At 38.1% G+C, this 18,497-nt stretch overlaps 1 protein-coding gene across 3 annotated transcripts in view; it reads right to left on the bottom strand.

Annotated features, from left to right (window-relative positions):
* EPHA6 (EPH receptor A6) overlaps positions 1–18,497 on the bottom strand; it is a 536,584-nt gene that overhangs the window by 36,445 nt on the left and 481,642 nt on the right. For all 3 annotated transcript variants that reach the window (XM_075709685.1, XM_075709691.1, XM_075709700.1), the window contains one exon: positions 17,148–17,357. In XM_075709685.1, the coding sequence (XP_075565800.1) occupies positions 17,148–17,357 (210 nt within the window). The remainder of the gene's footprint in view (positions 1–17,147; positions 17,358–18,497) is intronic.

Genomic DNA, 18,497 nt, shown 5'->3' with positions numbered 1-18,497 from the left:
ACTCTATATCTAGAGCATTTACTTAAAGCTATACTTGAATATATTATTTGGCAGCTTGAATTAATTATTCTAGTTTGTTAGAGAAAAGGCTGAAGAGAGTCTCTTCAGGCTAGATAATTTTATGAAGTAATGACATCATTAATAATGTGCTGAAAAATTAAATTATCAATTCAGATAAATGTGTTTTAATAAGTACATTAAGTATACTATGAAAATGCAGTTACAATGATTGTGCAATGTTTATTCATTGATACACAACCAAATCTGGACCAGACTGCTGGATGCCATGCTTCTCCAGGAAAAAATGAGTACGAATGGGGAATGCCAATATCTTTATCAATGACCTGGATGAGGGGATCGAGTGCACCCTCAGTAAGTTTGCAGACAACACCAACCTGGGCAGTAGTGTTGATCTGCTTGAGGGAAGGAAAGCTCTACAGAGGGATCTGGACAGGCTGGATCGACGGGCTGAGGCCAGCTGTATGAGGTTCAACAAGGCCAAATGCCGGGTCCTGCACTTGGGTCACAACAACCCCATGCAACGCTACAGGCTTGGGCAAGAGTGGCTGGAAAGCTGCCTGGCCGAAAAGGACCTGGGGGTGTTGGTCGACAGCCAGCTGAACATGAGCCAGCAGTGTGCCCAGGGGGGCCAAGAAGGCCAACAGCATCCTGGCTTGTATCAGGAATAGCGTGGCCAGCAGGAGCAGGGAAGTGATTGTCTCCCTCTACTCAGCGCTGGTGAGGCTGCTCCTGGAATACTGCGTTCAGTTTTGGGCCCCTCAGTACAAGAAGGACATTGAGGTGCTGGAGCATGTCCAGAGAAGGGCAGCGAAGCTGGTGAAGGGTCAGGAGTACAAGTGTTATGAGGAGCAGCTGAGGGAACTGAGCTTGTTTAGCCTGGAGAAAATGAGGCTCAGGGGAGACCTTATCACTCTCTACAACTACCTGAAAGGAGGTTGTAGTGAGGTGGGTGTTGGTCTCTTCTCCCAAGTAACAAGCGACAGGACAAGAGGAAACTCTCTCAAGTTGCACCAGGGAGATTTAGATAGGCTATTAGGAAAAATTTCTTCACGGAAATGGTTGTCAAGTACTGGAACAGGCTGCCCAGGGAAGTGGTTGAGTCCCCATCCCTGAAGGTATTTAAAAGACACGTAGATGTGGCACTTAGGGACATGGTTTAGTGGTGGACTTGGTAGTGCTAGGTTAACGGTTGGACTCAATGATCTTAAAGGTCCTTTCCAACCTAAATGAGTCTATGATTCTATGTCTGCCCAAGGGTTTAATCAATAGTACTGCTCCTGTAATTCTGGGAGTATATCTGCACTGAAAAGCCTCTCTGTGTTTTAAAATAAAATAAATTAAGCATAACCATGATGTGCTAAAGAGGAATGGTTAGGTCTGGTGGCTGAGTTGCAAGATTTGAGCACATAATTTTTTTTTTCTTAGAGTTCACTCTATGTGTTATTATGATGAATTTAAAGGGAATCTGAATAGAGAGAGGTAAATATTTCTTAGCTGTCACAATATTGTTACAGCTTCCTCATTTTGGAGAAATGGGTCTAGTATATTTTTCTCAGGCTACAGCTGACTTTACCAAATATATTTCTGCACTGGCAATGAGTGCTACAGTGGGAGAAAGAGCATACACGCTCAAGCTAATTGTTCATGTTGAATAACAGCTTATCCATGACAAGAAGTATTTATCTCGGTGGAAGCACTGGAGACTTTTCAGCCTAAGTAAGGATAAGAAAGCTTCTATAGGAGATGCACAACACATTTATTATGAGATTTACCTGAGAGCTTTGGTGTGGGTTTTTTTTTTTTTTTTAAAATAAGGAGTACGGTGACTGCATTTTTATTCAAAAGGGTTTGCATCAAAACCTCAGATGAGGATCTTCAAGAGGGAATTTAAATGAAAAGCAGAGTGCCTGATAGAAAAAGTGTGATGGTTCCAGTCAGAGGGTCCAATATAAAACAAGATAAAATGAAAAGAGAAAATAGAGGAAGCAATAATAGGTAATGCACTGAGAGTGAAGATAGAGGCAGTTAGAAATTAGAGTAGAAATGAACACACAGTTAGTGATGTGGTGTTATGGAAAAGGATGACAAGTCTCATCTCAAAATGCACTTCAGCTCATTTTAGAAAAACAATGCAAAAATCAAGGCAGTAAACATGGCCACATTACTAAGAAGAAAACTAGTTCTTCCATGTCATTTCAAGTCTTTATATGCCCTTCTTTATTTCCAAATACTGCACATTTCTCGGTGAGGTCAATTAAGCATGTACATCTAATGACTTCCTTGCCAAGAAAAATTATTTTAAGGAAGCAGTGAAATTTCTGAGGTTATTAATGACCCAATTTGCCTCATCTGTTACTTTAGTGGTGGTCTTGGTAATGTTAGGTTAATGGTTGGGCTGGATGATCTTAAAGGTCTTTTCCAACCTAAACAATTCTATGATTCTATGATTCGTAAAACTGGTCCTAACCATCATTGAATGGATTTCTGACATTTGAACTGTGAACCAAAAGCCTCGTATGGAATAGGCAGCGATATGAACCTGTGAAACATTTTATAGGAGAAAACAAAAACCCATTAGATATCTTAAGAGAAAAGATTCTTTTTTTTCCCCAAAAAAGCCCATAACTGAAAACAATCTGAAGCTTCTAGAAAGAAGGGGAATAAGAATCTAGAATGTAAAATAACACATTTCTTTTTCATGCAGCAAAACACAGAGTTAATACACATAGATTTTGGAATTACTTTAAATACAATAAATATGAGGAAAGTTGTTTGTTTTTAAATATTCTGACAATGAAGATACACTTAATGTCACAAGACAGAAGATTCTGCCACCTTTTCAGCTGACGATGATACAGCCACAGCGGGGCAGTCAAGGACAAGACATCCATTTTGCTTCTAGAACACTTCCAAAGTGCAAGGAACAGATCAAATATTTTAGATACTAAGAGCAAAATCCCACAGTGCTTAGTCAGGCAAAACTCCTGTTGAAGCCAATAGGAGTTTTGCCTGAATAAGTACTGAACAAAGACGATGATGTTTGACCTAGATTTATCAGAGTCATACAAATCTAGGTCTAACACGTTTTTAAGACAGACAACCACTGTGCTGCAGTATTCCTGCAGCATTCAATTTAAAGGAAAACACAGTAACAGTAAACTATGAATCATCCCCTGCACACCTTGTATATAATGAAGGGAAGAACTCGCAGCTGGGCAAGGAGCTGCTATCTTGAAAGTCTGCCAAAGAACAAGACTAAAAAGACTAAGTTTACCATTGCAAAGTTTTGGAAATCTGATAATTAGAGAAAAGTAGGCAAGTGAGATTCCCAAGGGCTTGTGTGTGACCGAAAATAGGCTGGCTTCCATTCTTGTAAGCAAACAGGCAACAACGAATAATTTCTATAGTTATCCTTCTGATTTAGGGCAAACTGCAATTCCTGCATGGTCACCGGAAATTCCTCTAGTTGATTTCACTGGGGATTAATTTAGGTGAATAACTAGGTCAGTCTTGTTCCTAAGTTAACACTTCTGTTACAGAAATATGAAAGTAGATTAAGTTCAACATACGTGTATATCTTGCTTCAGAAACTTCCTTCTGTAATTACAGAATCCCATTTACAACAACTTTGATATCATGTACAGGAGAAATATTAGAATTAGTATCAAAGCGAGCAGAAAAATTCATAAGCATGTGAGACGTGCATGTTTTTGGCCTCCTCCTTTTAGCTGCAGCAAATATCAAAACCCTGACACCAGTAGCAGTTGGACCAGAGGATCTCCCTGAAGGGTGAGGGGGAGATGGTGGAACGTGAGTACTGCACGTCGCAATACAAAAGCCAAAATCATAGCAAGCTAAAACTCCACCCTTTCATATTAAACTGGGTCTACCCTTTGCAAGAGTTCTTTATGTAAAGAACATTAGTTAAACGACATCAAAAGATATTTCTTTTTTATCTGAGAGCTCTTACATGATTAATGTATCCCAAACCTTCTGAACTGTGCAATATTACCCAGAGAAGGAAACAGCTGTACTATTCAAACAGATAATAGCTTGATATCATCTTTGACTATGAAATTAAACTTAAGATTTTTAAAGGGCAGGTCCTTGAAAATGAAAAGCCTACAACTTCTGTCAAGTGTCAGTCTAGGACCTTGTAATCTTACAAAGTAAATGCTAAAACCCACAGTCAAAGTTTGGCCAGCTCCAGGTTTTGCAACCAGACATGAAAGAGTAGTATCGCTTGCTTTGCCTGTTACGTTTTCAGGTGAGGCAGTGAGGTGCCATAGGAACAAGAACATACAACTGATTCTCTTTGATGAATACAGCTATGGAGAAGGTGACTTATACTCCAGAAGACCACAGCTCAGAAAACTACTGTACCTGAGGTTTTCCTCAGTGTTCTGCATCCAAACCTATTCTCCTCATCCATTTTCATAAACTTGTATAGGCTGGACTTCAGCATCTCCATGACGCCAACGTGTTTCCCACAAAAGCCCCTATTTGCTCTCTTTATGAGTGACTATCTTAAGCAAATGCTAGGGTATAACAAAATCAAAGCAAAAATAATACACACTCTCCTTACTTCCAGAAGTGTCAAGCTTTCCTTCCTCCTTTGTATTCCTGCAAGCCCGCTGCTCCCTCCTCTCCCTCATTTCTTGATTGCCTCCTTTTGGTGACATTCTATATTAACACTGATCCTCATCCAAAAAAACCCCAAACCAACAAAACACCCCCAAAGTCCTCCATAAGTAAAGGAAGAAAAGGAATCTTGGTTTTCGCCAGACCTGTGTCTTGAAGATTGGATGTCAGAATCCCAGGCTAAAAATCAATTAGGGTCAAGTCCTTGCTAAATTAACAGAATTTCTATTTTCTACATTACCATTTATTTTCATTAAATAAGAACATAAATAATATCTCTAAAATTTTAATGCCTCTAAGTTGATAAATTTGAAACTGATAACAGTCATTAGAAAACACAAGACTAGCCAGTCACATGCAAACGCAGTGTAGGATAATTAATTAATGGTTGGACTGGATGATCTTAAAGGTCTTTTCCAACCTAAATGATTCTATGATATAATTCCTCAGGAACCAGACAAAATAAAACCCAAAAAAAAGCAGGTGCATCCAAGTTTTGGGTCATTAGCACACAGGAATTCCCAATTCTAAAAAGAATAATAATTAAGAGTACATCATGGAGTAGTGGTGTTACCAAGAATGTTTGGTCTCTTCCAGTGTCATAATTGTTTGTTCTCCAGTTGACGCAGCACACTCAGTGCAAAACACAATGCTAACAGGGGAAAATTGAGACAGAAACATAAATGATCTCTTATAGCACCTAAAGACATAGTATGAGACTCCTTCTCTCAAGGTTCCTTCCCTGTGAGCTTTAAAATATGCATCTCGCTGTGCTTGAAAACTGACTGCTTTTAAACAACCAAGTGTAACAGGTGGGGTTTTTGTTTTAAATTACTCTTATATGTGACTAGAGTCAGGAATTCATGTGACTATACTCAAGGACATAACACAGAGGAATTACATCCTACTGTGGAATATGTCAAGATTTAATTACAAGGCTTTACAAAAGCCTGGTGAAGCCAACTGCTTCAAATTTTCAACCTGCTTCAAATTTTCAACCCAGAAGTTTTTTATGGCTATATGCAGAGAAGTTACTTTTTACAGCAGTATTTAATATGGATCATAAATTCCCATGGAGAGTGGTGCAACAAATGAAAACAAAAAATCATCCAGATCTTATTTCCCTCCACCTAACAACAGCTAAATAATAGAGTTGAAGCTAAGCTGTTTGGATCACTGGAGCTGAACGGGTTTCTTTTCCCAATGAATCACTTACCTCTTCTGACTTCAATGCCACACAGTAAACAAATTTAGTTTTTTAATCTGTCTTTAAAAGATACCAATAATTTTGAATGGGAAAAAACTTGCAACATATGACTAAACTGCGTTCTTTTTCAAAGCTTTCAGGGACTTGTTCCACTTGCACTATATATTGGAATACTATAACCTCTAGTAATTAGTGTCAGCTGACAAGCGACCGAAAGCAACAGCTCTGACCTTAATGGACTGACTTTAAACTCATTAAACAGTATATCAGGAGCTGTGCATACTGCAAGAATGTTCCAATTTATTTAACACAGTACAGGTATTTTATGATATACTACACCTTGGTCAATACTTCAAATATTAAAATACCAAGTAAACTGTGGTCCATTATTAGAGCTAGCCAAACAAAACAGGTGTTCAGGATTATATTTATTCACATAATTAGCAAAAAAACAATAACTCATTTTATGTCAGTACTCCTACATTTTTAATCTTGAGTGGATAGTATCATTCTAAGTGAATGAAGGTATTGCTAAAAATGTGTAAGTACATTACAATAGCTTCTTCAATTATAGTTTGAAAATGGCAGTTCTGATGAAAAATTAAAATCAAACCATTGTAAATGCATGCAATCAAGTCCATATGCAGCTAAAAACCAGCTGTGTTTGAAATTAGATTAATATTCTGATAATTGTTAGCTTTTAAAAAAAAAAATCTATCAGCAGTATGAGGAATTAACAATAAAATGCTATGACTGCTTATAGTATAAAGTATGTAGTACATAAATATGTATTAGTATTCTGCTTAACTTTATTGGACTTGGTTTCCAGAAACCTAGCTAGGAGGAGAGCGATGTGCACAAACAGAAGTTTCCAAGGTTCTCGGGTCCAGCTGAGAGGTCAATAACTTTGATGCCTTACTCAATTTGTAGTCTTTCTGAAAAGATCACCCGTAGCTTTCTGAGATTCGCAGTCTTCATTTAACTATTATTTCAGAAATGATTTTCAAGTGCATTGGGTTTTTTCCCCTCTCCTCTGTCCTTACATAGCTATTTAAGATTTGCTCAGAGAAGTAGCATTGCCTGTGTATATGGTTTCAACACCAGTAAATTTTGAATCTTATACCAAAGCCAGACTTATCATTCATGATTGTGAGATAACACTGTCGGGGCGGGGGGGTGGGGAGAGAGCCCTTCTTTCCCTCCACTAGCTATGTAACAACAAATAAGGAATGATCATTTCCCCCCAAATAACTTTCTAGATATTCTACCAGTTAATTATATAACACCAGCCTTGGTGATGTTAAAATGAGAAACCAGTCAGTGCTTTGGCACACTTGATGAATAACGCTTCATTCTAGGCTACAGCAGAATTAAAACATGTTTATAATTTTCTTCTTAGGCAATGGGAGGTATTATTTAAGCACTGCAGGGAAACTGACCCTGTCTCTGCCTTCCCCAAAGTACTAACCAGATCATTAGGTCACCAGAAGCAGTGGCAATTATAGTTCTGAAAATAAGAGGATATTTGTTACATTTAAACATTTCAAAATGTAAGTTTGTCTGGAGGAAAAAAAAAAAAAAGAAAAAAAAAAGAAAAACACACCTCTTTGCAGCTTTATGCAGACATTTAATGACAACTTTTTGTAAAGATAAAGAGAGAGAATCAGCAGGCTATTAAATACCCCGAAGACAATGGTATGGTCACAAACAGCCACCTTCTGAAGGATGCCAACTCTAGAGGCTCCCCAGCTTATCCTCATTTCTTTTCTAAATGGCAATCTCTCTTTATAGTTGTACTTCTTTTGTGTTCCCTACCAGCAGGGACTGAGCAATGCTGCCACCAGCTATGCAGAAGGAAGTTTAACAGCAAAATGGGTCTGCTAAAAGAGTCTCTTTCCTTCGCACAGGTAGGATGTTGTATGGCTGCTTCATGTCTTTGGCTCGCCAGGTACCCTCCAAAGCAGTACACTTCAAACCCATTAAAGAAATCAGTATCTCCCAGAAATGAAACTTGAATTTCCCAAAGAAGAGACAATTGTATATTATGGGATTAAGCTACAAATTGGAAAGTAGATTTTTTTTTAAACATAGATACAGGACACAGAGAAATTGTTTTCTAAATTCTGTCTTGAACCTAACAACAAAGAATGGTCCCCTAAACCCTCACCTAGCCTTTGATGATGCTTGTTTTATTTAGTGGGTTTTTTTTTTATCTGAATTAAAAAATAAAGCCAGGTAGTATTCCCCTAATGGTGTGTGACAACTACAAAGCAAAATCAGAAACAGCACTGCAGAAAAATGTAACAATGAAAAATACCCTTTTTCTGCTTTTGAAAGTAAACTAGGGATCAATTTTATTTGAAAAGGCAAAAAACTGCACTCTAAAGTCTAGTAACAAAACATGAATTAATGGAATTAAAATATATTTCCACATCAGCATCCTAACATTCAAGCTGAAGAACCCATCTAATTTAATCTTTCATATGTCGCCTTAGAAAAGGCTCTTAGAGAAGCCTGGTGTTTTTCATTTGCTCTACTATTGCTTGCTTTTGATCATAGCCAAACTATAGTGAAATTGCAGATGCATTTTTGTAGGCTAGTTTTCTCCTCAGTTCTGTTCCATGATCTTCTGTTGTGTTAGCTGTTATTTAAGCTGAGCATTAAGATCCACTCCAGTGTCTTATGAATTTTTCTGAACAAAGAAGTTTTTGCACCAGTCATTTTATCTACAAAAGCTACCTTGGCTAATTTTTGTCACTATTTGCACTTCTAAAATACTAAATTATACTCTCCACCTCCTTACATTATCTTACCCTTTTTGATCTCTGCAGTGTTTTTCCCATAACAGTGATTTTAGTTACATTTGATATTCTAGATTAAGTTTCAGTAGTGCCACATAAAATGTTTTAAACTTCTGCAGATTTATATGCTTGCCCTGGTCTGCCTGTACACCATTTCTCAAAATTATTCCTAGAGTTTTTCTGTTGGATTGTACTCCACTACATAACCATTTCTATCTGGATTGTGATTCCTGCAGTCACGTTTTGTTATTGCTTTCACTACTAAATGCATTTGACAGAATTAAGCTACTTAAAAGCAATATCTTACTGAAAAATCCTGAGCATGGGATGATTTATTTTGCATCCATGTGGCATGTGCCACAGAATTTCACTGTGCGAATCCTGGCACAGCCCCTTCCGTATGAGTTAGGGCATGTCTATTAGACAGGTGCAGTCCTGATTCAAGGACTTTTACAAACAGCCATCCTGCACATCCACAGACAGTTTATTTTATTGGTTAGAGTCACTCTTATCGTTTGAAGCAAGAATTGCCATAGTGAATCAAACCCAAGGTGCTCTAACCCTGTAACTTGCAGCACTAGCCATATCGGATATTTCAGAGGAAAGGTGTGACAGCTTGAAAATAATCCATTCTGCTTCTTCTCTCTTTCATATTTGTTTTCTCCCTGTCCTCCTTCCTTCCCTAGGCTGAAATATGAAGTTTCATATCTCTTTAAAATTGTTACTGACTACAGAAACTGGATATTATTTCTTCCTAAGAATAGTCAACAACCTTTTTTTTTTTTTTTAAATAAATCTTATTGAAATCTTGTCCCAAATGATTTTCTGTGGCAATCAGCTCCATGGTTTACTTACACACTGTGTGATAAAACTATCTCCCATCTTATAAATACTTTTGAATTTCCCAATATTTTAACTTCATTTGATGTACCTTTATTTTCGTACTTTATGAAACAGAATTGTACATTTCTGACCTAGACCATTCATTATTCAACATAGTGTGTTTCCAGTGATCATCTGAGCGAAATTTTTAGCCTAGATATAAGACTCATTGATGTGAATATCCTGCATTGCTCTTGTCATCTCTGTAGTAGGCAGGTACATTTTCCTGTTAATCCTCTGGAATAGTGTCTGTTTTAAATGGTATTCCCAGTCAGAGCTAAAAAGATCTTTTCTGAGTGTTGGGATACCTCTCATAACCCTAATCCCTATGTCTTTCCTTGCTACAGCAGATACTGTGAGTTCAGTAAAAATACGTATGCAGTGAATATTGGAAAATACTCCAATAGTGGAGTGGGTTTTCAGCCTGGGGTGTTATCGACTCCTGAGAGCCTGTGGAATACTTTAAAGAGAACTGTGAAAGATACCAAAGTGCAACATGCTATAGAAAAGCCCACCAATGAGAAGTTTCTAACAAAGTTTGCATCTCCACTGGATAAATTTCAGGAATCCATGCACTGAGAAGTTTGACAACCACCACACCAAAAAAATTGCTTTACTGTTCCCAGACAATACTATAGCAAAAACAAACAAAAAAATCAAATATCACAAACAGATTCATCATTTATCTCCTAGATGCTCCTTCAATGGCACTGATGCTTTAGGTCTATAAGAAGTTCATCCTCAATCCTACTCTAAGTCATTTGTAAATGCACGCCTCCATTTTTCATAAACACACTTACAGATGACCAGAGAACCAATCTGAGAAGTAGCAAGGCACATATATGTAGAGTTTAATAGTCCAATTTGTTAATTTGAAATTGGGAGGAATCAGAGAGACAAGTACAATTTCAGTACAATTTCTTCTTTTCATTGGAAATTAAATTAGGTTGTGATGAATGATGGGATGATGCTTTGAAAGTCATATTAGGAATGAAGTGCAAAATATCACCCTTTTTACAGCCAAGATCTTAGGGCATACTCATGCTGAATTCATTGACATAACGATTTTGAGCATGAAAAAGTGAAATGCGAAATTTCCAACTGTGCCTCTCTGCCAAATACATATTTGGAGTTCCTGCTTGGGGTGGTGTGGTGGGGGAGGAAAAGCAGGGATGAGAGCACTACTATATTAAGTTTTACAATTAAATTCAACCATTTAATTTAGAAATCTCTCTGAATTAAGCTGCTTTTAATCCTCTACATCTAAATGCAATCTTTCATGCTTCCCCCCCCCCCATTCTCCTAGCTCAAATGGCAACTGTTACAGTGAGGAAGAAAATACAGAAGTAGAAAGTTAGACAAAACATGGAGAGAGAGAATGCAATTTTATATTTATGTCTCATTCTTGTCCTTGGACCTTCCTCCTAAGGGTCTGCCTTTGTTGTGGTCTGTTACATTCTGTTAACATTTCTATTGTAACTAACTGTCAGGAGGGTTAAATAAACCAGAAAACCTCTTAAATGAACTTGGGATCACAGCTGGATAAAAGCTGAACAGAGAATCTAAAAGAGTGGATGTATTAAAATACTTGACAAAGACATATCTTCATCTTCAGGGGCTACTATAAATAAACCAAGTAAAGAGCAAGCACCGGGCCCTACACTGAATGAGTAAGTTTGCGACTTTCTGTTCCTTTTAAACATATAAGTACTCATTAAAAGTAGTCATACCTCATACTGTTAGAGCCCAAAAGGCAACAAGTTGTGGTTTTTTTTTTTTTTTTCCCCAAGACACTCCTTTCTTAGGCCACTCCTTTACCCATTGGCTATTGGTCCTTGAGCATTACCTGAGCACATTTTATCTTTGTCCAGGCCAACACAACAAAAGACAGAGGACTGAAGGGGGCACATGCAGGGGGCCTCCAACCCCAGGCATCCTCTGAGAGCAGGGAATGGGTCCAGCTGAAGCTGGCAACTCATGTGTAGGTAATTCATCTCACCACCACTTGATACAAATCCCATCACACACTTTAAAACTAGTTACTGCATCTCCCATACACTGGTGCAGGTTGAGCACATGGGCACAGCTCTTATTAACTTGCTTCTTGCACATGCTCTGAGAAATTAACTTTTTTCAACAGAGTATTCAGGCAAGGTACCCATATCAGGCTTCAGCCCCGCAAGATGAAGTTGCAAAACTTGAGAACAAGTATTATTCTTCTCACAGGGCATTAGCCTGTTATAAACCACATTAGCTCCCTTGTTTTTTAGCCAGTCTCTAGTGAGATCAAACGTAAAAAAAAACCTCCAGATGAGGGAAAGGCTTGGTTGGATTCCATACCATGTGCCTGGTTTCAGGCTGAGAACCAAACATGGTCATGATGCATCCTGCCTATCAGTGTCTTTGTCTGAGTTTGGTGATGACAAAATGTGCTGTTGTCACATTACATACAGAATTAGCTAGTTGACAACGATGATGCTCAACCTCATGTGACCGATTAGTTTTCAAGAAAACAGGTTAATACAGACCTTTACAGTACACAACCTCTTTTTCCTCTTTCTTTTTTCTGAATGGCTGCCCAATAAGCAATTTACTCCATTGTCTCTGATTAAATGAATTCTTAAATGCCTAGGCAATATGCTTGTCATAGCACTCAGGTCATTCAGAAACTATTGTTTGACTTCCCAAATTAACTAGAAAATAATTTGCATCTTGTTTCACTTTTTAGCAAGTTAAACCTTTTTCCCCTTATACCCATTACTTGTATACAAGTAAGAGAAAAATGGAAAATGTCTTGACATATGGAAATTATGTAACAAAGTAAATATTATTAAGTCCTCATCCTGATCCTCCCCCAAAGTTTTGCTACTTGCCAGCATTTATATAGATTACTGTCATCAATCTGCTTTGCTCTTTTAATGAATCTAAAAAGCTTGAAACCTCCATGGATGGGGTATTTTATCCAACTGGCTTGAGAAGAGTCAGACCCATAAAGTTCATCAAATGATTCACTAGATGCAATGCAATAAATCAATTCTCTAGCTAGTATTCTGGAAGTAAGAAAGTATTTTATATATTAAGGCTGAATTCAGAAATACAGCTGGTAAGAGAGAAACTAGACTATATTTATTTATGTATCATATAATTCAGTTAGTAGCAGCTTTTTTTGTCTCACTAAAAATCAGAATATTAAGGTGTGACCTTTAACAGAAATACCAGTTTAGTCCTTTTTGCAGTAGTGCTACAGACCTGTTCTGATATACGTACACATTTTGCTACATGTAAAAAGTTTTCCTGGAGACTCATGGTTCTTCTTGAAATACATGTGAACCCCAACTATGTTTTAAACTAAATGAATGTACATCATATAACATAGTCTATCTAAAAGCAGGGATGCAAGAGCCTAGATGTCCTCTGTATTGACAGGAATGCTTGTTTATATACTAGAAATGTCTTTTTATGAGCTACTGTTGCCTTGGAAACCACTACTAAAAATGAAAATTTTGTCTCCATGGCTAAAAAACATGCTATCCAGTTATCCCAAAATTTACCTTATCCTCTTCTGATCAGTCTGAAACTCAAAGATTGGCAGTCGGATGTTCCTAGCTCTTAATTCCTCCTTCCTACTCTAAAATTATATCTTGCTGTAAGTTTTGCGGTTCTTGATAGCAAACAGAGGCCAATCTCTTACTACCAACCCTCTTATCAAAAAGATATTTACATTCTTTGTCTCAATAGGCTGGATGACCAAAAAGCCACCCAAAGTCTTCATGGAAGTCAGAAAGCTGTTTTCTGAGATTTCAGTCTTTTCATGTACTGTTTAAAGGATTCAACAGCTCTCCGACCAGTAGTGTCAGTCCAAAATTCTTGGGAAACATAATGACCTTTAACTGTGTAATTTTGGGGCATTTGTAGGTTTTCCCATCACTGCTTAGTTGAATATAGTCTCTTAAGTAGTGTTTCAGTGTGAGCACAGAATGTAGCCATTTTCTAGGTGGTCTCCTTTCCAGATTCTCCCTATCAGTGTTATTGCTTTTCCTAGTCATCAATTCCTGATTTTTGCCCTGCATGTGGGAAGATGTGCCAATAGAAAGAACAAAAGATCTATTCTAAGCCAGTGAGTAAAGAGGAATTGTATATTGGATGACAACAGGAAGACAAAGCAAAAGATGCCGATCATCTGACTCAAGGCTGTGCCTGCTCAGATGTGGTAAATGCACAAGGTAAGAGTGTCTTTCAGCTTATTTTTGTGAGGCTGCAACCTGTTTTGCCACAGAGCATGACAGCTTTATAAATTTTGATTTGTCTTTTGCATCAATTTACAATTTTTATGTCTGGGAATGCATTCACACATTATTGACCACAGCATCACGGACGTGTGGATATAAAATTCTAATTTTTGTCTTCTGGTTGGCTTATGTTGTCTTGTAGCCCTTGTTTCCAAAGAAAACATTCAATTGTACTATTCTATTTCTGACACCAGAACCAAGACAAAAATGGGAATAAAAAATAATCACAGTTTCTTCTGAGCACTGACAGACAGTGGTGTACTAGGAGACATGAGCCTAAAAATAATACTATTCAATATACAGATCCACTCTATGGATTTCTTGTAGCTACAGGTACTGGGCTGTTATCAAGAAAAATCCCTGTGGAGAGGAAACACGAATTGCACTGGAACCTTTGTGAAAGCACTGAGGGTTTAACCTTCATATGGCAAAGGCACAGTATGGAACTAAATAGATGCTATAAAAACCTCTAGTAATACACATGGCCTGCTGTGCTGGGAAGACGTTTATGATGAAGAGACAGGTCAATGACATAACAATGGTCAGTGAAAGCTGCAAGAAGACATGAGATCCAGTGTGGGGTCCTATTCTTTTCTGTTACCATGATAGACTGCTTAAAGGGTGAAAGTCTTCACCAAGTCCTCCATAGCCACTGTGACAAAAATTTCTTTCTTTCTTTCTTTCCCCCCAACTTTTGGCCGTAATTGTGCTGCATTCCTTTTAAAAAAATGACAGGACTATCGGACTCCCTACAGGGAACATCTACGGGACCTGCTCAATTGGAGCAAGACCCAGAGGATGGAGCATATGGCAGGCAAGAGCATCCCGCAGAAAACTTGGCTATCACCAGATCATACAGAATGACTGAAACATGGAACAGGGACTGGAGCAGTCAGTCTACCCTCAGGGATGAGGGAAAGACATTTCCTAAGGACCAGAGGTGACAGAAGAATATTGGGCAGACTCAGCCACAGTGATTGAAAGTCTGGATGCGAAGACTCACTTGCAAGAACAGAGGGGCCTGGGATGAAAGAATGAGTGATTTAAAATGCTTTTAATTTCTATTATGTCTGACTGCTGCTTTGAATTCTTCCTATTTACAAAGTTTCTAGTTCATGTTATAATGAAACAGCATTTTCCCACCTGAGTTTCACAGCTTTTTGAGGTTCTTTGGGGAGTTCATGGTTGAAGCAGACTCACCTTAAATGTCTGGCTGACACAGGGTCCTGCCACTGGCCATCAGCCTCTGTAATGCCCCCTCCTTATTTGCAGTATCCTAATGGACACGCTATAGATACCTGCTTCTGGTACAGCATGTGGCTGCAACCTTGGAGGACTGAAGCAAAGGCTCTGAGGTGTTCCACCTGTAACAGCTGCCTCACAGACTCTCCTGTTAACCAGCTAGGTGAACCAATAGGAAAATAGTGAGCATTTCATCAAAGCCTGTCCTATCTTTCAAGAAAGTCCTTCAACACAGACACATTGCCATGAAATAGTCCTTTTTTTTTTTTTAAACAACATATCATTTCCTGATTAAAAACGGCTCTAGCTACGATGAAAGAGGCAGGCGCTAACTATTCTGAAAAAATAATTGTTCGGTATTGGTATCCGTTAGAAACTTACAGGATAAATAATAGCTGAAAGCCTCAAATTATCATTCAGTATTTTTTCCTGAACCTTACTGGGAGAGACTGCTTGGCAATTTCCAGTGCATTCCACCAGCTGAGCTGATTAGCCCATGATCAGTGCTGAGCAATGCAAGTTAACTTGCCTGTCACTGGGGGCATTTGCTGCCAGCTGAGCACACTCACACAGACAATTAGCAAGGCTCAGCCAGCAAGTGATAACTTGTTAAGCTGCAGTAATGTTTATTTTTCCTTTCAAGCCTCATAGTAAGAAGCAGTGTGAAGCAAAAGAGGTTTGGAGAACTAAATGAGGGAAATCTCCCCTATAAAGGAAAAAAACTACACTTTTTTTTCCCAGCTTGCATATTAATACTGATAGAAAACTTTGCAAAGTGACTTGTTGTGCTCTAGTCAGCTTGCAGTTCTGTGTAGACCTTGTTCTAAGAAGTGGGATTTACAGTGAATTTATCAGAACCCTATTTTAGGCTTAAGATTAAAAAAAAAAAAAAAAAAAAAAAAGATGTGTAATCCCATTACAATAGCTATATTGAATTCAGTAGATACACCAGAGTACTTACTACAATACAGTTAAATTAGATGAGTTCCTCATTTTGGCCATACGTCACTTTTTAAAGTGAAATAGAAAGAGAGGTTGAAATAGGTCAAAATAAATTATTTAATGCTAATTTATTATCTTGATTAGAATTCTGTCACTGTGCCCTATCTTGGGAACATACAAATTCTGTGCATTTTGTGAGAGTACTAATGAGAATGTATTCTGACTCTGAAATAATTTTAGTTTCAGTGATAGATATGAAAGTTACTTGAAATCAGCTTATCATTAGCTACAATTCTTAATGTTGTGATAATAATCATAACAGGAATGTAACTGAACATTTTGGTATGATGAAAAAATGCTGTATCTGAACTTGTAATTTTATTAGCACCAACACACTCCTTTCCCTACTTCTTTCATACTGCAGGTGCAATTTCCTTTTTTCTTCTAAGTCAAATTTGTACAAGCTTCTCCACATTCAAGGATTTTTCACTTCAGTGGAAGCCACCCACCCCAACACCACAAACCAAACCAACCAAATAAAAAACCACCCCAAACCCATTTTCCACTATAACAATTTACTTGCATCATATAAGGATCTTAAGTTTACGTTCTAACAGGATATGTAGGACCTTTCTCTCAAGGTTTAAGTCTCATTTCATTAATATTTAAGTAAAATGAAATGCAAATTTGAATTTATGAATGCAAGGCTTGACACTACACTTCCACAAAGTGGAATTGGTGAGATTCTCTCCTCCCCCATTCCGCCCTTTTAAAAGCATATCTTCATAAATTAACACAAGTTAGCAGAAGTGGAAACGATGTGGGGAAAAAAACCCCAACAAAAAGCAAACACAAAACCCAAACAAGAATGGAAAAAGTCTCCCACTTACACCTGCACATTTGCTTAAAAAAAAGTTTTGCCAAAGTTTATTATACACCCCTTACACAGCCAAAATTCAAAACAACTTCCCTTAAACACATTGGCAGTGCTATTAAACCACATGGATGGAGAACGGAACAAAGCCAATTCAAACTACTATTGCTATGGCATAGACAAATCTGAAACTGGAATAAGAGAGGCACAAGGCAATCAACTGTTCAAATTAGATAAGACAAACTTACGCTTGTTGTGTAAGCAGCTTCAGGATCATCCTCTAACACTCGTGACAAACCAAAATCAGAGACTTTACACATGAGGTTACTGTTGACCAAGATATTTCGGGCTGCCAGATCACGGTGTACATAGCCCATGTCTGAGAGGTACTTCATGCCAGATGCAATCCCCCGCAGCATGCCAACCAGCTGGATCACTGTGAAGTGGCCATCATGCTTCTGCAAGGAAAGGTGCAAGTTCAAAGAACACGGCTAGTTTTCATAAATTTTGCACTAGTGATATTAACTACAGCTCGTATTTAAAATACATTTGTAACCCATCTAGCCAACCTGCCCATTGCAAGCTTGTTTTTTTCAAGTATTTAACTTGCTCAGCAGTGCAAGGTATCCCATCTGTCATTGTGGAGTTTATCCCCCCCTTTTCTTCCACATTTTCACACTCTCCACAGTCTTTCAACTGACAGCATTTAATGTCTTTTATCCTCAGTTACTAAGAACACTTTCCCCAAACACTATTTTTTGATAGAAGAATGACAACACACAGAAAAATCCTCTCTCTTAATCTCTTATTCCATGACCTCAGGAAACAAAAAGCCCTCTTTTTCTTGCCTCAGCCTTGATCGTCTGCATAAAGTACTGCTGTTACCTCACTTTTGGGTTTTTTGGGGGGGTTTGTTTAAAAAAAAAAAAAAAACCCAAAGCAAAAAACCCACAAACCTAGAAAAAGTTTGGAGCTTTACCTCATGCCTGTTCTGCACCTAACACCATACAATCTCTGAACAGTAGATTAAAAAGGAGATTTGGGCTGAAATTCAGGGGCCATGTGTAGCTTTTCTGGTCTTCCTGGCTGACTAAGCCTGTTAAGCCCAGACCCATGAATGCATTAAGCTGCTTAACTCGTACTGAAATCTATTGCAGTTGAATACACAAATAAGAGTTATGTTGTTACCTATGCTTGTCCATCTGGTCAGTCTTGGTGGGCCTCAGTTTCCCATCCACAAAGTTAGATTTAATGCTTGTGTACCTCCTAAATCAGAAGACTCCCGAATTACGCAGCAGTAGGGACCAAGTGAGTACCTGGACACAAACCTGATTATGGGCTTTTTGCCTGGTTTAGATCTGCCCTATCTACCATTTACAGCAGACTGTTTACAGCAGTATTTTTGTGACCTCAGCTAGCAGACATTTAGCTTCTCATGGATTATTCAGTGAGCCAGGCTTTTATGATAGCAGGAACAGCTAAAGTAAAACAAACAACTCTTCCCTGCAAGCAAGTTAACTTTCCATTTTCTCTTTCAACACCTTCAGCATTGGGCTACAGACAAGTAGCAGTGTCCTGAGCAGCATTCAGGACTTTTC

Source organism: Pelecanus crispus, chromosome 1, assembly GCF_030463565.1.
Source record: "Pelecanus crispus isolate bPelCri1 chromosome 1, bPelCri1.pri, whole genome shotgun sequence".
NCBI classification, from domain to species: Eukaryota; Metazoa; Chordata; class Aves; order Pelecaniformes; family Pelecanidae; genus Pelecanus; species Pelecanus crispus.
Note: the sequence above shows the minus strand (reverse complement) of the source record. Positions and strands in the feature narration are given on the sequence as shown.